This window comes from Mercenaria mercenaria, chromosome 12 (genome assembly GCF_021730395.1).
Source record: "Mercenaria mercenaria strain notata chromosome 12, MADL_Memer_1, whole genome shotgun sequence".
Taxonomy (NCBI): Eukaryota; Metazoa; Mollusca; class Bivalvia; order Venerida; family Veneridae; genus Mercenaria; species Mercenaria mercenaria.
Genome location: NC_069372.1, coordinates 10,231,899 through 10,253,760, shown reverse-complemented (window position 1 = coordinate 10,253,760; position 21,862 = coordinate 10,231,899). Strand labels below are relative to the sequence as shown.

The 21,862-nt window shown below is 36.0% G+C and overlaps 2 protein-coding genes across 4 annotated transcripts in view; one reads left to right on the top strand and one right to left on the bottom strand.

Moving 5' to 3' along the window:
• LOC123534782 (uncharacterized) overlaps positions 1–5,947 on the bottom strand; it is a 79,349-nt gene extending 73,402 nt beyond the window's left edge. For all 3 annotated transcript variants that reach the window (XM_053519163.1, XM_053519162.1, XM_045317205.2), the window contains exon 1: positions 5,789–5,947. In XM_053519163.1, the coding sequence (XP_053375138.1) occupies positions 5,789–5,903 (115 nt within the window). In that variant the 5' untranslated portion in view covers positions 5,904–5,947. The remainder of the gene's footprint in view (positions 1–5,788) is intronic.
• A 252-nt stretch (positions 5,948–6,199) lies between these two features.
• LOC123534781 (uncharacterized) lies at positions 6,200–20,320 on the top strand. The gene is made up of 2 exons (XM_045317204.2): positions 6,200–6,498; positions 17,962–20,320. The coding sequence occupies exons 1-2, from the start codon at positions 6,419–6,421 to the stop codon at positions 18,725–18,727; spliced, it is 846 nt and encodes a 281-aa protein (XP_045173139.1). The 5' UTR covers positions 6,200–6,418; the 3' UTR covers positions 18,728–20,320.
• The last annotated feature ends 1,542 nt before the right edge of the window (positions 20,321–21,862 follow it).

Genomic DNA, 21,862 nt, shown 5'->3' with positions numbered 1-21,862 from the left:
CCGCTCAAGTGATGACAATAACTCATCATTTTTTTTCAAAAAATCAGATGAGCTAATAATGACTTAAGTTTAGAGTTAACCTGGGCTTCATAATGTACATAATAAAATTGTGAAGTTTTAGCATTGTTTTCCTGAGAATTGTGAAACAAAAATAATGATACTGACTTACATATTATATGTAAAAAAAAATTTTTTAATGTTCACTACAGATTCAAATATGTAGCTTTTAGAGTATTTCTGTATGTACATTTTCTATGGTTTTAGATTCATCTATAGCTATGAGGCAATTCATTCATGTTTTGAAGTCTTTTTTTTTAATTATGAAAGATAATAGGTAAAGGTAGATTTCCCAGAAGCACAGAGCACCCCAAACACAGCCATAGAGCCATGAAGTCTATTTTGCTTTAAAACAACATTATGTTTTAACTTATTCTACTTGTTAGAGAAGCAAATACATCCACTTTTCTCAATTACTCCCCAGTGATTGCAAAATGTCATTATTGTCACACACAGAGACAGACAGTTAAAAAAGTTAAATGTCATAATGAACTATATGGAATTGATTCTGTTCATTAAAGGATCATGTAAAGTATGCCTTTAACCTGTCACAAGTAGTACAAATGTTAGCTTTACCATAATCTTAACTCTGTTCAGCGACCCTAACTCAGTGCCAACATGGCGGATGTAAAGCCGATACAACTTTGTTTTCTGTGTAATTACGATGTATAAAGGAATGTTCCTGTTGTTATATCCCTCTCCATTGATCAAGTGTATATTTATTTCAAAATGCATCATGTTAAATATATCAACCCTTGTGTTTTCAGGTGGAAAAACGACGAACAAGGCAACTTTTTCAATGAAAACTTTTACAAAAATCTTTAAAAATACTTCTATGCCTTTGATGCCTCGAGTGTTTTGTTGTTTGAAAGCAAAGATATACTGCTTTATAGGCCCGTTTACACTATGTTGTTAACCCACTACATGTTGACACAATACATGTTCAAATGTACTGACAGCGAGAAAAAGGATAAAAACCTAACTTTGAGTTGATAAAAACCGAACTCAGTTTACATGAGGAATGGATAAAAACCTAACTTACACGAAATTGCGTGACGGACAAACACCTAACTGACTAGTATTCTATAGAAACGAAGGAGTTGACATGTACATGTTGTGATTATTGTAAACATTACTTTATAAGCGGTATTGTCGGTTTAAGTTCCGTGGACAAGTGAAAAATGCAAGGATAAAAATCTTCATTAATTAATTTGTCATTAATTTTACAAGATGTTATATGTATGCCCACTACAGTCAAATATTTTTTCATAATTTTAATATTATGCAAATAGCAATGTTTGGAAAAATCTGGATAAACCCTCAAAAATTACTCAGTATAAAAGTCAAAATTATTATATTTATATAAGAAATTATTTAATACCACCGATGTTCGAAGTTCTGTAGTCCCCAACCCTCTCTTTCCCCCCCCCCCCTCTCTCTCTCTCTCTCTCTCTCTCTCTCTCTCTTATGATCAATTATTAAATATGATATTTTTCAGACGGTAAATAGGGAAGAAAAGTGTGTGTGTGTGGTGTGGTGTGGTGGGGTGGGGGAGGGATGGATGGACTGACGGGACAGGGGTGTGGGTATCCTTACATTTTTCACTTGTCCACGGAACTTAAAAATCCACTTGTCCATAGTCAAATTTCCCTTGCTATGATTTGTAATATCATACCTTCATGAAAGCGCAAATAGACTGGAGATCGAGTTCTTTATTTAGGACAATGAAAAGAAAAGCATATCACAGTAACTGTGGTAAAAAATAAGTTGTTGAAATATTTGCCTTTTAACGTTTATAAAAGTCTGAAATCGCGTAAGCAGTGTTCGGGATCTTTTGAGGTCATGCCTGAAACACTGAGTGACTTATTGTCTCAACAGTTGGAATTCTACTTACAAACTTGTCATAATACTTTTTTAAAGTTGTTTACGTTTATTATGTCTTTAAATGTCCTTTTAGTTCTCAGTGTGTAACCCTTGTTTTCCGTTTTTAGTTTTAGTTACATAATGCTATATGCTGATGATGCAAATATTTTTCTTCAGCTACTTTAAGTAGTTCTTATGTTCCCTTTAGCATGTATAGGATTTCTTCTTTTATGTTTTTTTTAATGCAAGTTGTAAAATGTGACTCTTCTTATTTTTGTGTAGTGTCAGCTAATCTTTTTTTATGTTGCTTTAAATGTGCTAAATCTGTATGTGATAAATTATTTTTTCCTTTTACTTGCTAGTACCTATGTGCTATTTTGTTTTAATGCACTGTAACATGTATGTGATAATTTGTGATTTGTTTCTTATCTACTTAGAGCCAGATGCTTTATTTGCTTCGATGTGCCTTAACATATTTGCATTTTATTACAGCTGATTTACTTATGTCGAGCTTATTTACATGTGTTTGCCGGAAAATAGCTTTAAGCTAGTGTTATATGTTTATACTTATCCGACGTTAAATAAATCTTCTTGTATCTAAATCTTCTCTGATATTTTATCATAGTCACCGAGTTACAGTGTGCGCGAGACCTAGTCAAAGAACCCATTATCTTTATCACCTCCATACACTTGAAGCAACACACAATCTAAATGATATTTTATGTTTTCTCATTTTATACCTGAAAAAGTATGCTTGTCCGTGGACACACAGAATGAAAAATGCACTTGTTCGCCGGCAAAAAAAAATAAATCACGAGTCGGATAAGTTGGACATAGGAATCCCACATCCCTGCAGGGGTGGGTAGATCAAAGAACTTCGAGCATCAAAAGTCCATAAAAAAAGCACAGACGAACAGCCGTTTTCGTTTGGTTAGGTGTTTATCCGCTCTAAGTTTGAATTTATCCAGCACTGTTTCCTATACCAGTTAGGAATTATCCGCAAATTTAAACCCACCTCATAATCAATACAATTTTTAAGCTATAAAAATCAATTTCAAACTTTGATACTGTTAAACATTGTCAAAGAGATATTTATGGAACTAATACATTTAATAAGTAAGGTCTTACTTCAATTTCTGGTACTTTAAAACAGTTAGAAACATAAAACATGTTCATTTTGAAGACTTTTTTGAGTACATTTTAATGAATTCCAGCCACATAATGTGACATTTCGATTGAAATATTTAGTACACAAAACATGTTATCAATACAGGATATTATGACTATCAAAAGTTTTAAGCTAACATTGCATACTCACATAAAAACATGAAAAAAGACGAGGAAATTAACTACATACATCGTCTTTCTGTCAACCATGTTGGCACTGAGTTAGGGTCGCTGAACAGAGTTAGGATTATCCGGGTACATGACGTGTTTACCAGAGGTCGCGAAAGCCGTCGGACCGTCGGATATTTCCGGTAAATTTTGATCCGGTCCGGCATGATATATCAAGTTCACAAGACCGAGTGTCCGATAAAAATTGCAGGTCAATATGATAAAATAAGAAGAAAGTCCACGATTTCGCGAAAGTTTGACTTTCATCATTAAATTGTAAAATGGAATCCCGAGAAATTGATGTCAAACTATATTTTAGTAAGCGCCTGTTTCATTGGTACTTAAAATAGAAACAGTGGAAACCCCTCACGACGTCACGACAATTCTAAGAACGCGCGTTATCATTGGATGCATACTAATCGTGGATGGTACTCGATTTATGTATGCGGGAACCAGACGGGAATTTCAAGAAATTCTCTTTATGTCAACATCAACGTGACTCGGTGCAAACAATAAACTTGTGGGGTAAAAAACAGCGATGATATAGCAAATGAATATGAATAAAATCTGTAAAATTACTAAAAGATCCTTTGGAAGCAAAGAATGCAACCAAGAAGAATAACAACAGACTCGTTGACCGAGTCTGTTCGCGAGAGGTAATGAAATGTGCAACATCTCTCACTCCCCCTAGCAACAGCTTAAGCGGGACTCTAGATCTATTACACATATGTTGAATGGACTCCATGGTCCCAAAGGACCAGAAAATATAACAACACTGAATCCAAGTACAGGGAGATTTTTTACAGCCTGAAAATTTAATGTCTGAAATCTGTTTCAATTAATATGACGTGGAAATAAACTTAAAGGATGTAATTTGTGTAATGCTGTCTATATAGACTATGTATAATACCAGTTTTAAAGATCAGATATCAAATTTATTAAAAAGAAATAGGTCTGGTAAAATATTATCTGGTCCTGTAAAAAAATCATGTTTACCAGACCGACTGTCCTGTGAATTTTCAGGGTCTTTCTTGAACACTGCTTTACCTACCATTTAAGTACCACTTATACCCCGGCACATTAAAACCAGAAATTTAATACATTATATGATTTGTTCCAATAGCGAAGGACCATTTTTGAACAGTGAAGTTTTACAACTGTGAAGTAGCTCGATATCAGCCTTTGCTACACAGTGAATAAGCCCTACTTACTCCAAATGGCACCATAGAAGAGATGCATTTTGTCCAAGCTGAAAGATGTACATTTATTCAAAGTGATTCACAACATAATTATATGCTGCTTTCTTCTTGATTCGAGCCTCTTAAATCTTTTAGAGGTGTGCAAATTTTTGTAAACCTGTTCAATTAAATAACTTTTGTTTTTTGTTACAAAAATATTTGCATTTAACAATGGGCAATAAGAATTACAATGTTATCATCTTTTATATGTACTTTTTTGCACAAGACTGAAGGAGGTGAAACTCCACATCATTTTAAAACTTTCTCATCGATTTGAGCCCTCTGTTTGGAAGGTCATTAAATGTTTATGTTTGCATATTCTATTTCCATAAAGCAAATTTCTATCAAGATTGACTTCTTGTGCACTCGTTACAACAGTCGAAATATGCTCAGGGTGCTTTTAATTTGAAATTTGGGCTCACAATATTACCCACTATGTAATTTCCTTTTGAAATAAGTAATTTTTGATGCAAAAATTTAAAATAGGTATATAATCAATTTTTCAGTGGTTTCATGACTAATATTTTCCAAGGCATTTTAAAATGTAAATGACACAAGTTTCTGATGGAAGAACATGCTACATGAGCATGAATTTTACTAAAACACAAGGGCTCGAATCGATGAGAAAGCTCGAATCGACGAGAAACAGGCATATACTCAGTATAACTTCATATAAAATTAAGGATACTATGCACTTATCAGGCAGAAACAACATCTGGGTAACCACAACACAATCCTTTTGTACATACAGAGGTTACATCAGTACATTGTGATTCAGTACATTCCGGCTGAATACACAAAGTGAAAGTCCAAAAACTGGGACACTTTAAGCAGAAAAAAATATGATCCACCCTCTTTACAATAAAGATGTCTTGGTTTCACAAGAAAAAAATTATTTCATTAATTTCTTATGGGGATTCTCATTCTTGTAACATATGCATTAGCATCTGTGCAATTGTTGGAATGTGTAACTCTTGACCTCCAATCAGCTGTTCAGTCACTGGTGTAATACACAAGAGCAGACAGCTGGCTATTTATAGATTTCACTGGGTCTTTCTCCGGTCACCAAAGCAAATCATGATCAACAATTTTTCGAAATCGTTACAGGAAGTCAAAAATATATATTTAAATAAAACACACTCAAAATATTGACCTGTCTCCTGTTCTATGGGTCAAAAATTCTAAGATCGCTAAGTCATCAGAAAATTTAACATGTTCCACAATTTCTGTATTGCGTAAGGAGAATCCTTTTTCGCCCCTTCAAAACAAAATTTCAGTCCCTAAAATGTACTCACCACTGTCCGGATCTGTGTATAAGCTATGACACTCCCTCAAAATCTTCTCATTGATACTTTGTGTCGAAGAATCGGCTGCATTTGCAGACGTTTTTTGTCTGACTTTTCCAGACATCTTCCTCCTGAATGAGCTGTCAAACTGAACCAGTTGTCAAAGATCGAAAGGATGTTTAAGATAATGCCGAACAGACAAGTGGAAAAGTGATCATTTTCTGTTAAAATGAAGCAAGACAAGCAATACTTTTATAATATACGGTATGAAAATGTTTTACTCGAAAGATAAATCACCTTTAGTATTTCCAAAATTTACAAACAATTAAAATATAGATAAGTTAAATTACTGAAAATCCTTTCGAATCTGATGATGTCATTTTCGCGCCGCCTACTTCCGTCAGCTGATCGGAGAATGATCAGTAAATTTGACAAATAAATGTTCTAATTTTTGAACTAAGGCCCTGAAACACTCGAAAAATAAAATTAAAGTGTTTTCCTGTATTATTTCAAAGTTTTAATTTAGTAATTTTGTTTAGTTTCTACAACAAACATTAAAACGTGTAGCAAGTGGTTGCCGGCTAAGTTCGCCAATCAGATACTCCGTTACAATTTTTCCGCATCATTGATTCTCAGAAAATGTCTTCGTTGGTGGCTGATTATGGTACTGACAGTGATTCAGATGGCAATCCTGAGACCGATTCTCAAGAGACTAAAGTGTCAGTTGGAGTTATAACATCTTTGTATAATAATCATTCACTTTAACAAAGTATTCTTTATTTTACCAAGTCGCACAGAGTAAAATTGCGAAAAAAACTACTATTGTTGCTTTAGAGTTGAAGTTATTTCGGACACGTAAATTACTCGGATATATTTGCAGGATCGTCAGTATTAGACTTTGGACAAGGACTTTTGTCCTTATAACGGGTATTTAAATGAGGGGGGAACGTGCACCGCACATCAAGCGTTGGAACAGTCCATTGTTCATGCACCTCTGTTATGTTATAAACCTCGCACATTTTACCAGGTCTAGGAAAGTGGAGTATTTACAGATTATCTGTAAATTTACAGATAATCTATAAATTTACAGATTTTTCAATCTGTAAATTTACAGATCAAGTGTTTGAAAACTGCTAAAATTATATTTAGACACAAAATCGCAGCTTGAAATTAATTGATTTACTTATGGTATGTATAAATAAAGGTCAGTTGTAACTTTCAGTCATTTCTGTTGACTTTGATTTTTCTGAAAATGCCAAAAACTCAAAGTCAACAAAAATGACTGAAACTCATAAATGACCTTAATTTATGCATGCTGTAAATAAACCAATTAATTCCAAGCTGCGGTTTTGAGGATAAATGTAATTTCATCAGTTTTCATACACACAATCTGTAAATTTACAGATTGAAAATTCTGTAAATCTATAGATTATCTGTAAATTTACAGATAATCTGTAAATATTCCACTTTCCTAGACCTGTTTACTGTATGGCAGTGGCTAGAGAACCAGAATCGGTTCCCTAGACAGCGAACTTATTCGTCCGGAATCGGTTCTCTAGCCAAAGTACTGTGCATAGGCTAGGGAACCGGAATTTTATTTCTATGCATATAGCTGCCGAAATTCACATTGTTTCTTCTGGCAAGTATCATGCATGTTATTATTTTAATTAATTTTACCATTTCAGCAAGCATGCCCTTGCATTTATCTGCATTTATTGTTTCTCCAAAAATGTACCAGTCACATACTGTCCGCCATATTGGAATGATAAAATGCGGAAACTGTCGGCATCAGAGGAAGCTGGAATAAACTTACAATAAAAGACACAATGAAAACAAATAAAGTAATTTCTGTTAATTAGTATTGAACACATGTTGTTGTTTTTAGCTCACATGTCACAAAGTGACAGTGTGAGCTTTTGTGATCGTGCAGCGTCCGTCGTCCGTCCGTGCGTAAACTTTTGCTTGTGACCTCTCTAGAGGTCACATTTTTCATGGGATCTTTATGAAAGTTGGTCAGAATGTTCATCTTGATGATATCTAGGTCAAGTTCGAAACTGGGTCACGTGCGGTCAAAAACTAGGTCAGTAGGTCTAAAAATAGAAAAACCTTGTGACCTCTCTAGAGGCCATATTTTTCACATGATCTTCATGAAAATTGGTCAGAATGTTCATCTTGATGATATCTAGGTCAAGTTCGAAACTGGGTCACGTGCCTTCAAAAACTAGGTCAGTAGGTCAAATAATAGAAAAACCTTGTGACCTCTCTAGAGGCCATAATTTTCATGGGATCTGTATGAAAGTTGGTCTGAATATTCATCTTGATGATATCTAGGTCAAGTTCGAAACTGGGTCAGCTGCGGGCAAAAACTAGGTCATTAGGTCTAAAAATAGAAAAACCTTGTGACCTCTGTAGAGGTCATACTTTTGAATGGATCTTCATGAAAATTGGTCAGAATGTTCACCTTGATGATATCTAGGTCAAGTTTGAAACTGGGTCACGTGCCATCAATAACTAGGTCAGTAGGTCAAATAATAAAAAAACCTTGTGACCTCTCTAGAAGCCATATTTTTCATGGGATCTTTATGAAAGTTGGTCAGAATGTTCATCTTGATGATATCTAGGTCAAGTTCGAAACTGGGTCACGTGCGGTCAAAAACTAGGTCAGTAGGTCTAAAAATAGAAAAAACCTTGTGACCTCTCTAGAGGCCATATTTTTCACATGATCTTCATGAAAATTGGTCAGAATGTTCATCTTGATGATATCTAGGTCAAGTTCGAAACTGGGTCACGTGCCTTCAAAAACTAGGTCAGTAGGTCAAATAATAGAAAAACCTTGTGACTTCTCTAGAGGCCATACTTTTGAATGGATCTTCATGAAAATTGGTCAGAATGTTCATCTTGATGATGTCTAGGTCAGGTTCGAAACTGGGTCACATGCCATCAATAACTAGGTCAGTAGGTCAAATAATGAAAAAACATTGTGACCTCTCTAGAGGCCATATTTTTCATGGGATCTGTATGAAAGTTGGTCTGAATGTTCATCTTGATGATATCTAGATCAATTTCGAAACTGGGTCAGCTGCGGTCAAAAACTAGGTCATTAGGTCTAAAAATAGAAAAAGCTTGTGACCTCTCTAGAGGCCATACTTTTGAGTGGATCTTCATGAAAATTGGTCAGAATGTTCATCTTGATGATATCTAGGTCAAGTTTGAAACTGGGTCACGTGCCATCAATAACTAGGTCAGTAGGTCAAATAATGAAAAAACGTTGTGACCTCTCTAGAGGCCATATTTTTCATGGGATCTGTATGAAAGTTGGTCTGAATGTTCATCTTGATGATATCTAGGTCAGATTCAAAACTGGGTCACATGAGCTTAAAAACTAGGTCACTATGTCAAATAATAGAAAAAAAACGACGTCATACTCAGTTCAAAACTGGGTCATGTTGGGACAGGTGAGCGATTCAGGACCATCATGGTCCTCTTGTTTCAATTTGCTAATCACTTGCAAACTTTAATCAAATAAAAAAAACTAATGCACATGAAATGCTGAGGTGTTACAAACCAGTATTTAAAGTGATCTAGTTTATATCATCTACATCTACATCTACATGATACTTCCAACAATCATTAACGATTATGACTGGAAGGCGCTTGTCTGGGCAGTGTTAAAAATGAGAAAACTCATTAGGTGCAAAGAATAAAAATTACTACAGGTGCTAAGTTAAAAAACATAGTGAAGGAAGTTACTGCAGATGTACAGTGACCAGCCGCTCAGCAAATATGTTGAGGCTGGGGCTGGACTGTACATATTGGGGAAGGCCATTCCATAGTCTGATTGTACGGGGGAAGAAGGAATTCATGTGGTATTGAGTACGGGACTGTGGAATTAGGTAGTTCAGGTTTCTGGTCGGAGTTAGATGGTTATGGTCGACGCATACATGATTTGTTCGGATTTTGTAAAAATAGATGAGAGAAGATTGTATGCGCCGTTGTTCTAAAGTTTGCCAGTTTAGGGTGTTAATCATCTGGGTTACACTGCTTGTATAGTTATAGTCGTTAAAGATAAACCGTGCAGCTGATCTTTGCACTTTTTCGACTTTGTATGAGAGGGACTTTTGCCAGGGGTGCCAGATGGATGAGCAATACTCAAGTTGTGGACGGACATAGGTGTTATAGGCTTTCTCTTTGACCTTTTTGTTTGTTGTCTGAACATTTCTTTTGATGAATTTAAGAGAGTTGTTTGCTTTAGAGGAAATAGTATTATATGTTCAGACCAGTTTAAGTCTTTAGTTAGTGTACACCTAAGTATTTAGCGGTATCGGTAGATTTCAGTTCCTTGTCATGCAGGGTGTAAGGAAACATGACAGGGTTTCGTTTGCGAGTAATTCTCAGCACCTCACACTTGTCTGGATTGAATTCCATTGACCACTCCTGTTCCCACTTTTCAAGGGCGTACAAATCTTTTTGTAGTGTTTGGGCATCAGATGAGGACTTGACTGTAAGGTATACTATGGTATCATCTGCAAACAGTCTTGCCTTACTTCTAATAGCATCTGGTAGGTCATTAATGTAAGCCAGAAAGAGACAGGGCCCTAGGACGGATCCCTGAGGGACACCGGACAGGACAGGCAAGGTGTCAGAAGTGCAGCCGTCTACAACTACTCTTTGGGTTCGACCCTTCAGAAATGACTTTATCCACTGTGATACCAGAGGGTGGACACCCAGCTCATTAAGTTTAAATATCAATTTATTGTGATCAACCTTGTCGAATGCTTTACTAAAATCCATTACTATTACATCTGTTTGTTGACCTTGCTCAAGGTTGTCGTAAACTTCTTGTGTAAAGCTGATCAGTTGTGATTCACAGCTATGCTTAGATCTGAAGCCATGCTGGTACTGGCTTAAGAGGTCATTATTGTCAAAATGTGTCATGATGTTGGAGACTAGAATGTGTTCCAATAATTTGGAAGCTATGCAGGTGAGAGATATTGGCCTGTAGTTACTGGCCTTGGATTTCGGGCCTTTCTTATAAACAGGGGCGACAACTGCACTTCTCCAATCTGGCGGGACACAGCCAGTTTCCAGGGATGACCTAAATATAATTGTAAGGATGGGCGCTATCTCGTGGTGTAGCTCTTTTAGAACTCTTGGTGAGAGTTCATCTGGGCCAGAGGCTTTGTTTGGAGAGAGCCCCTGCAGGAGTTTATCAACACCCTCTTCTGTAACGGAGATCATGGGCATGTTGGGTGCTGAAGTGTTTGTAGTAACTTTTCCAATATGGCAGACGGTATGCGGCGAGTACACTTATGTAGACACAGTAAACGCTGATTAATGCAAGGGCATGATAAAACTAATTAGGATAATGAAGTGCATACTACTTACCAAAAGAAACAAAGTAAATTTCGGCAGTTTTATGCATAGAAATAAAATTCCAGTTCCCTAGCCTATGCACGGTATTTTGGCTAGAGAACCGATTCCTGACGAATAAGTTCGCTGTCTAGAGAACCAATTCCGGTTCTCTAGCCACTGCCTTACTGCATAGTTCATCCGTCTTTACAGAAAGCGAGTACCGAGTTAGCCTTACATGTTCAGTTTACCAGGATGGCTTATTGTATGATGTGATACTTTATGGTTGCCATCCCTCTTAAAACTTAACTGTATCTGCATTTCAGGGCCCACACTGCTGAAAAAAAATTGTGCCACTTTTACATCATTGGGCACGGGGAGGGGTGTCCCACCCCATATCGAAAATTTTTGTTCATGTAGTTCTCGAAACCGTACAGCGTGGTGCTGTATAAACAATGTTGTTTCTTAGGTCCGTTTGTCATATGTTTTCCGGTTTGATATATCGAGGGTTCAACGCAATAAGGGTGTATCTACATATAATTATTATATGTAGATACGCCCTTATTGCGTTGAACCCTCCATATGGCACTTCCTTGTAGTTTCCATTATTAAATGGTGATAATTTACCTATAGCCTGGGTCTTTTTTAAATGAAAATATGTGTACCTTTTAAGCTTGTAGTGTATTTTAAGTAGTCTTGCGTTGGTTGATTAGATTACATTTCAAATCACTCTCAGCTTATAAAGACATAAATAACTGAAGATTATTTCCTTTAGATTTTGCATGTTTATCTACATCTACATCTTTCACCCAACCGTCGATTTCTGACTGTCACTGGACGGCGCTGTCAGAGAAACAGTTGTTAAAGAAATAATATGTTACAAAATTTCTTTTTTAATGTTAAGAGAATAAAAGCTAAAAAAGTAGGGATGGGAACGAATATCCGAATATTCGAAAATCGGTCGAATATTCGAATATGAAAATCAAATTCGAATATTCATAAATGATTGTATATATTTTTTTTCAAAATAAGTATCATTGATTTTGGGCAATATAAGCATGCTAATTCTACAGAATAAAACTGTTTGTTCTGTCGTGTTTGTTTATAGCATATCAAAAGATGTCCAATTAACAAGAAAATAGCAATGCATAATTGGCGGGGGCCACCGTCACGGATTAATAGTTTGTAACAGGCGTAAATGTGTCAGATGCATGTCAGAAGATGTCCAATTAACAAGAAAATTGCAATGCATAGCTGGGGTCATCGTTACGGATTAACAGTTTGCACAAGGCGTAAATGTGATACCTGTTTTATCTTTTGTTCATTTTTATTGGCGCCTGTTTTATGTAACAAGTTTTAGAATTTATTTGTTTTCGAAAACAATACCAAACTTGTAGATATTGTCGATCTTTTTACAATATTTTGTACGACATTTCAGACCGTCTGCAGAATCGGGTTTCGTCCGCAATCGGCCGTATTCGAAATTAATTTTAAAGTAGTTTGTAATAAAATCAAGAAGTAACATACGATTCATGCATAAGATCATGTTTGAAGGAGGTTTAAGTCTGCCTTACTTGCTTTTTACACGCCGACTGAAAATGTTCAAAATGGCAGCGGTAATACAACAGCGCGGCTTAAATAAGACAACCTGCTATTTTAAGATAAAGTTACGACGGTCTAAATTATAATCGATTTGATTTTTTTCGTATCATTTTGAAGCTAAAACACTGAATTATTTAAATATGTTCATGATTATACTGACAGAATCGTGAAATAAAACGCTAGGGTCGGCGGGTTTAGCTAGGTAGGGTCGGGTTACCCGAAACAAATAATTTTAGGCCTTATTACGTACGATGATTCACGCTTTTAACAAATGAATACATTGTGTATATGCCAATCACTTAATAAGAATTTAAAGCTTCCATTAAAACAAACCAAATATTCGAATATGGTAAACCGAATATTCGAATATTGATTTCAGTATTCGTTCCCATCCCTATAAAAAAGACAGTATGCTACAGTTAAAATAGGACAGAAACAATGCAGTTACATATTGACCACTGCCAGCCTCTCTCTAAAGATACTGAGACTAGGGCTAGATTTGACATAAGTTGGTAGGGAGTTTCAGAGTCGGATTATTAACAGCATCTTTTTTGAAAATAGCAGTTCCTGCTGTAAATGTGTTTGAATTTTGAATTCTTATACCTTATAAGGTATTTTAAAACAATTTGACATAAATATTCACTATAATAAGATGACCTGTCATGCGCAAGACCCAGACCCCTAGCTCCAAGGTGAAGGTCACACTTAGAAGTCAAAGGTTTACAGGGCCTGTTTCATGTCCGGTCCATAACCCTGCCATCCTTGAAGGGATTTTGAAATAACTTGGTGTAAATGTTTACCATAATGAGACGATGTGTCATGTGCAAGACCCAGACCCCTAGCTCCAAGGTCAAGGTCAGACTTAGAAGTCAAAGGTTAACAGAGTCTGTTTTGTGTCCAGATCATAACTCCTGCCATTCGTCAAGGGATTTTGAAATCACTTGCCATAAATGTTCCCCATAATGAGATGACATGGCATGCACAAGATCCAGACCAATAGCTCTAAGGTCAAGGTCACACTTACAGGTTAAAGGATAACATGGTCTGTTTCTTGTCCAGTCCATAACTCTGCCATCGATGAAGGGATTTTAAAATTACTTGGCATAAATGCTCAGGGGCATTTGTCACTAATAGTGACGGCTCTTGTTTAGATTTCTTTTTAAGCCTTTGAAATGCGCAAAAATGACAACTTCTCACAAATTGCTTTGAAACCTTGTAGGATGCTTCAAAAACTCATTTTATACCCCCATGGTGAGTCCTTGCCCCCTAGTGACCTTAACCTTGAAGAAATTAGCATTTTCAGCACGTCTGATTTTTTTTTTAATCTACGAGGTATTATCGTCACTTGATCATCAGCGTCGGCGTTGGTTAAAATTTTTGTTTAGGTTCATCTTTTCTCAAAATCTATAAGAGCTACAGCTTTGAAACTTTTCAGACTTGTATCATCATTAGGGGACTATGTAGGCCAAGAACCATAACTCAAATATGCATTTTATCAGAATTACGGCCCTTTTTATACTTAGAAAATCTGAACTATAACTCTTTTCTAAGTTTTCTTACATATTGTCCAGCAGTTGCATACGATTACGAGCGATGGCACCTTGTTCAAATTTTGATGCCTTTGAAAATTAACAAAAATGACAATTTCTCAAAAACTGTTACTTATTTTGCATTGAAACCTTGTTGGATGGTTCAAAAACCCATTGTTAACCCCCATGGTGAGTCCTGGCCCCCTAGTGGCCTTGACCTTGAAGAAATTAGGATTTTTTTTGATGCCTTTGAAAATATACAAAATGACAATTTCTCAAAAACCATTATATACTGGACAAAAAAAGTTCTGCAACAAAACCTGTTTTATGCTGTAACTTATTTATTACTTAACATACAAGTATAATTCATACATCAAATAAAAGTACAAGTCAGTCTTAACAAAATACTGGAAACAGAATGAAAATTGAATTACAGGTTCTGGCAAATTTCATATTCAAAGTCACATAGGGTACCTGATCAAAAGTTGCAAAATTGCTGAGTGAATTTCAATAGCGCATGTATCCACCATTTTGCACATTGCATTCAAGCAGACGACTCCTCACTGAAAACACAAGCCGGTGGATTTTGCGTTGTGGAATGAGAGCCCACTCCTGTTGCAGAATGTTGGGCAAGTCGGCAAGTCTTGTCTGTCTTGTAATTCTTTTATTTACAGCAATGGTTCTGGCACAATGTGGTCTGGCATTGTCGACCTGAAAAAAATGCAATATCACCAGAAAATCCACCGGCTTGTGTTTTCAGTGAGAAGTCGTCTGCTTGAATGCAATGCGCAAAATGGTGGATACACGTATGGCAAGCCAATAGTCCAATAATTATGTGAACCCTAGTTCACGGTCGAAAAATTGGATTAACGATCGATAAACTAGTTTTTCGAATGTAAAACTACGTTTTTCGAATACTAACCTATATTTTCAAGCGAAAACAGGATAACGCCGTGAACCATAGTTCACGTTCTTAAACTATGGTTTACAAGGGTGAACCGGGTTTACGAGCGTAAACATAGGATAACGATCCTAAACATAGGATAACGACCGAAACTCATAGTTCAACTGAGAAACCTAATTTATCAAACTTAAACCATGGTTTACGGTTGATATATTAGGATTATAGAATCAGCAATGAATTTTGGGCGTGAAGATGGGTTTACGGCAATGAACCTATGTTTACGACCGTGAACCATAGTTTATGGATGTGAACCAATATTTTCGAACATGAACTTGGGTATACGAGCATGAACTTAGGTTTACATTCGATAAACTAGGTTTTTCGAACGTAAAACCAGGTTTTTCGAATACTAACCTATTTTTTCAAGCGAAAACATAGGATAATGTTGTAAACATAGTTCATGCTCGTAAATTAAGACTCACGTTCGTAAACCCAAGTTTACGGTCGTAAACATAGGATAACGACCGAAATAAATAGTTCAATCGGGAAACCTAGTTTATCGAACGTAAACCATGGTTTACGTTTGATATACTAGGATTATCAAATCAACTGTCAGTTTTGACCGTAAACCTAACGGTCGTGAACCTATGTTTACGACTTTGAACATAGGTTTACGAGCATGAACCAAGCTTTACAGCCGTGACCGTAAACCACAGTTTACGGACATGAACCTATATTTACATGCATGAACTTAGGTTTACGGGCGTGAATCTATGTTTACGAGCGTGAAACTAGATTTCTCGAACAAAACTCTTGATTCATAGGTCGTAAACCTAGGTTCACGTTCGTAAACTATGGTTCATGCTCGTAAACTTAGGATAACGACCGAAATTTATTGTTCAGTCGAGAAACCTAGTTTCAGTGAACGAAATTCAGATTTGAATCCAATAGCCTATTCGGGCTACCAGATTAAAAAATTTCCAAGCCCAACACCAATTTCACTAGCCCGAACTTTAACACCTTAAAATACATAATTTTTGCACCATATAACATTTTGTTTTACAGACATCTGCATGTTTGAAGTAATAAAAAAGACATACAGTACATGTTTGCCATGTTTTTGAAAAATTTTAACTCGAAATACTCCAGTCCAGATCAGCATCGTCAGAGTCCAAAAGCATTGGACATGACACTCCTTGCCAAAACGAAATCTAAACTGTTATGCCCGATTTTTTAGGATCCGCACTCGCCAATTACTGCAACTCGGACTGTTGACAATTTGTAAGATGTAATACCGAGTGCTGAATACACATTACACACACGCTGATAGCATAATTTAAGCTCCACCTACTGCAGGTACTTGTGAGATTTTCGCGAGAAGTGTGAAAGCTAATTAAATTATCCGTTACGCTACAAGTGATTGTATTCAGCCAGTTACAGCTGCGGTTACGTCTTTGACACTGTGTTTGATTGTCAACATGCAAGAGTGCAAAAACTAATAATTCCATAAGCGTTTCTCAGTCTGGAAAATCACGATGCAGTACTCGTTTAATTAGCATGTTTTTTTTAAACAAATGAGGAAAATTCGGTAGCCCAGCCGGGCTTGTACCTGTGGAAAATCAGTAGCCCGAGCTGAAATTTGGTAGCCACGGGCTGTTGGACTACCGTGAATTTCGAACACTGTAGTTTATCGAATGTAAATACGGGTTCAAGAACGTAAACTATGGTTTACGACCGTTATCCTGTGTTTTTGCTCGTAAATATAGGTTAATATTTGATAATCCTAGTTTTTCGACCAATAACGTAATTATTGGATAATTGGCTTGCTGTGAACCATAGTTTACGGACGTGAACCTATGTTTACCAGCGAGAACCTATGTTTACGACCGTGAACTTGGGTTTACAAGTGTAAACCATAGTTTACGAACGTGAACTCCGGTTTACGTTGGATAAACTAGGATTTTTGATAGAACTATGAATTTCGGTCGTTATCCTATGTTCATGAGCGTGAACCTATATTTACCGTCGTAAACCCATGTTCACGGTCATAAACCCAAGTTTACGGTCGTTTACATAGGTTCACGTTCATAAATCATGGTTCACCCAGGTGAACCTAGGTTGACGCTGGTAAATATAGGTTCACGCTCATAAACTTAGGATAACGACCGAAATTCATAGTTCAATCGAGAAACCTAGTTTATCGAACGTAAACTATGGTTTACGCCCGGTATCTTATGTTTTCGCTCGAAAATACAGGTTAGTATTGAAAAACCTAGTTTTACGTTGGAAAAACCTAGTTTATCGATCGTTAATCCTAGTTTTTCGAACGTGAACCAGGGTTCACGTAATTATTGGACAATTGGCTTGCCATATACACGTACTATTTAAATTCACTCAGCAATTTTGCAACTTTTGATCAGGTACCCTATGTGACTTTATACATGAAATTTACTGAAACCGGTAATTCAGTTTTCATTCTGTTTTCAGTATTTTGTTAAGATTGACTTGTACTTTTATTTGGTATATGAATTATACTTGTATGTTAAGTAATAAATAAGTTACAGCATAAAACATGTTTTGTTGCAGAACTTCTTTTGTCCAGTATATATATATTGCTTTGAAACCTTGTGGGATGGATCAAAAACTCATGTTACACCCCCTAACTTTTGTACCTGGTACTCAGTTGATTTTCTGAGTTACCACCATGTTCTGATTTTCATGGTTTATTATTAACTTACCATGAAATATCTCTAAGAATAGTTTAACGATCATTGAGCTTGTTACCGTCTTTTTTTCAGGCAGTGCGAAGACTTGGCAAGCTCTCGTACACAGAATTACTTGATCTCCAATGACAACACTGACAGTTCTGAAAATGAAGAAGATGAACACGCTGCTTCCGAAACTAAAAAAGAAAAGTTACCAAATCCTTTGACTGAAAAGCTGCCAGCACCAGACCTTGGTAGTGATTCTAGTTCAGTCAATAGTAAATTGGCAGAAGGACCTGGTTCTGTGTTTGCTAATCCATTTGAAACAGCAGAAATGGCAAAACAATCTATTCTTGAAAAACACGTTAAAATGACTGAAGCCCAGTTACTTACTGGAAAGAAAGCGAAAATCTGTAAAGCTTTCAAACAAGGGCGATGTCGTTTCGGAAAGAATTGCAAATTTTCCCATGATTTAGATGCAAATTTATCCTTACGATACAAACAAGATGAAATTGTACAGGATAATCCAGAGAAGTTACCAGAAACAGAAAAATCCAAAATTCCAAAATATCTCCGTTTGCCACCTCCCCCACAGCAGCAAGGATTTATGGGAACAGTTAATACTTTGCACTCCGGACCGAAACATGTGTCAACACATCAACAACGTGTCCATTATGTGCAACAGCAGAAGTATATGAATACTGCTGATGTTGAAGATGATGATAAATTTAATGCTGGTGACAAGAGAAAAAAGCGTGTAGGTTTGTCCCAGTCATTGGTACCGCCAAAAAAGGCGATGTCATCATTAACAAAACAGAGACTAGAAGAACGGCCTTGGACATTGAACAAGAAACAATGAAGGAAAACAATATTTAATAATTTGATACAGTGTCTTAATGAAAACAATTGTTTTAAATTTAAGTCAGTTCTTTCTCTTGTACAATGTATTATAAGCTGATACTAAGAAAAAAGCTAAATTAATAGGTGTCAAAAATACATAAACTTGTTTAACATGCCACCATATTTTCTTTAATACTATTGAAGAAGTTCTTAAATTCATATATTATTTAGTCTAGAGATTGTAACTTCTGTTAGAGAGATAGGCGGCAAGTGATTCTGCCTTTGCGACCAGTGCAGGCTGATCATGGTCTGCACTGTTCGCTCTTCAGTCAGTAAATTTTCAATGAAAACCCCTTTGAATAATAAATGGTATTGCCCAAATTGAATGATGGACCAGTCCATTTTAGAAATTTAGCAGGTTAAGCGTTAATTCCACAATTGATGCTACCATTGAATCCATGAAAATGAGTCCCAAACAAAAATAACTGATATCATGATAGGTAGATCATTTTAAACAAGATATTTTTAGCTGTGACATCATAATTGTAGTTTGACTTTCATGCATTAATATTCAGTAATAACTGCAGTGTTAGAAATAAACATATGCTCGCTTCTAAGAAAAGGTAATTGGATGATTTTAAGTTAGTTTGGGTAAGTTAAGTCAAACTTATATTTAAACAAAATTTAATTGACCTTTAGCCTGCTGTCGGCAAGTGATTTTGCCTTTGCGACCAGTGCAGACCAAGATCAGCCTGCACATCCGTGCAGGCTGATCATGGCCTGCTCTGTTTGCTATTCAGTCAGTAAATTTTCAGTGAACACTCCTTAAAATAATAAATGGTATTGCTCAAATTGAATGATAGACCAGTCCATTTTAGAAATTTAGCAGTTTTGCATTCAACTAACTATCTAGTTGTATCTTAGTTACAGCTATATACATTAGATTGAAACTTCACACAATGCCCTCAGTCATCAGAGCTATAGAAGTAACCAAGTTGGATAACTCTTTAATTGAATTTAATATAAATTATGGAATTTTTTCATGTCATTAAGGTTTTGCACTAATCAGTCTGTATATCAGTTACAAATGAGCCGCACCATGAGAAAACCAACATAGTGCATTTGCGACCAGCATGAATCCAGACCAGCCTGTGCATCTGCACAGTCTGGTCAGGATCCATGCTGTTCGCTTTCAAAGCCTGTTGTAATTAGAGAAACCTTCAGCGAACAGCACGGATCCTGACCAGACTGTGCGGATGCGCTATCTTTAAGTAACAACTACATACCTTGGATTGAAACAAGGCATTCTACTCATCAGTTATACATACATAATAAAGTTAGATAACTCTTGGTTGAAACTCTGGCCCTTTTTAGACTTAAAAAATGTGGTAAATTTTTTACATGCAACTTCTGGTCCAGCTGTATTTCAGTACTTGGCCTAGCTATATTGGACTGAAACTTCACACAAGGTATCTTTCTCAATTCATGTACCAAGCTGAAAAAATGTCTTTTATTTGACCTAGAAAATTTGGAGGAAGTTTTACATGCAAGTTGTTATCATTGCCATACTAAATTTTACGTAAGTTGTAATAAATTGTGTTACGTAAACCTTGCCTGCCCTTACTGAAATTTAAGGCCCTAAGTGTTCAACTTAGAAATTGTCCAATATTTGGGTGCACTGTTATGGACAGCTCTTGTTGTATATGAGCTGGTATCTCAATATACTATATAGTGTTGGGAATCGCTCAAAATTTCTATGTCTAGTGAATCAGTACAAAAATTGCATGATGATTAATCATGATGAAAATCGGATATAATGAATTATGTCTAAGAAGATGGAAAAAACTAGTAACCTTTTTAGCTCCACTATTCGGAGAATAGGGGGGCTATACTACTCGCCCCGGTGTCAGTGTCGGCATGACCCTTCTTGGTTAAAGTTTTTTGGCAACCTTTGTTTTTCTGTCATATCTTTGTTACTGTTGCTTATATCTTACTGTAACTTCGCATAAACATTGTCCAGTATACAAACAATGTATGTGTAGGGGCTGAGCCCATTATACCCAAGGTCAAGGTCACCAAGCTGTTATACTTAGGTTATTTTTAAGGTTAAAGTTTTTCGGCAACCTTTGTTTTTATGTCATATCTTTGTTACTGTTGCTTATATCTTACTGTAACTTCACATAAACATTGTCTAGTATGCAAACAAAATATATATAGGGGTTGAGCCCATTATACTCAAGGTCACCAAGGTGTTCTACTCAGGTTATTTTTAAGGTTAAAGTTTTTCGGCAACCTTTGTTTTTCTGTCATATCTTTGATACTATTGCTTATATCTTACTGTAACTTCACATAAACATTGTCCAGTATGCGAACAAAGTATGTACAGGGACTGGGCCCATTTTATCCAAGGTCAAGGTCACCAAGGTCTTATACTTAGGTTATTTTTGAGGTAAAAGTTTTTCGACAACCTTTGTTTTTCTGTCATAACTTTGTTGCTTTTGCTTATACCTTACTGTAAGTTCTCATAAACATTGTCCAGCATACAAACATAGTATATGCAGGGGCTGGGCCCATTATACCTAAGGTCACCAAGGAGTTACACTTGGAATTATTTTCATGTTAAATTTTTTTCAAAAACTTTATTAATAGACATATCTCTGGTACTTTAAAAGATATTGACTTGAAATTAAAAATATCTGTTTATAAACATCATCTGCATGTGTGGTTACATACCCCATAACTCTAATTGTAGTTTTGACAGAATTATGCCCCTTTTGTACTTATATTTTTTTTTGCAATCTTTGCTTTCTGGATATTACTTTAATTCAATATAAGATAACGACTTGAAACTTAAAATGTATCTTTATCTCCATCATCTGCATGTGTGGTAACAATCCCCATAACTCTGATTTGTATTTTTGACCAAATTATGCCCCTTTTACACTTAATTTTTTTTTAACAAACTTCATTTTCTGGACATAACCTTGGTACTATATGAGATAATGACTTGAAACTCAAAAAATATCTTTACCATCACCATCTGCATTTGTTGTAACAATCCTAATAATTCTAATTTGTGTATTTGATGGAATTATGCCACTTGGTGTATCTTCCTTTTATAGTAGAGGTCTCTTATTCAGACATATATTCATTT

Excerpts from the sequence above, each read along its gene's own strand:
- LOC123534781 (XM_045317204.2), top strand. The coding sequence starts at position 6,419 with ATGTCTTCGTTGGTGGCTGATTATGGTACTGACAGTGATTCAGATGGC. Across the intron at positions 6,499-17,961 it reads GATTCTCAAGAGACTAAAGT|GCAGTGCGAAGACTTGGCAA; the intron begins GTCAGTTGGAGT and ends TCTTTTTTTCAG.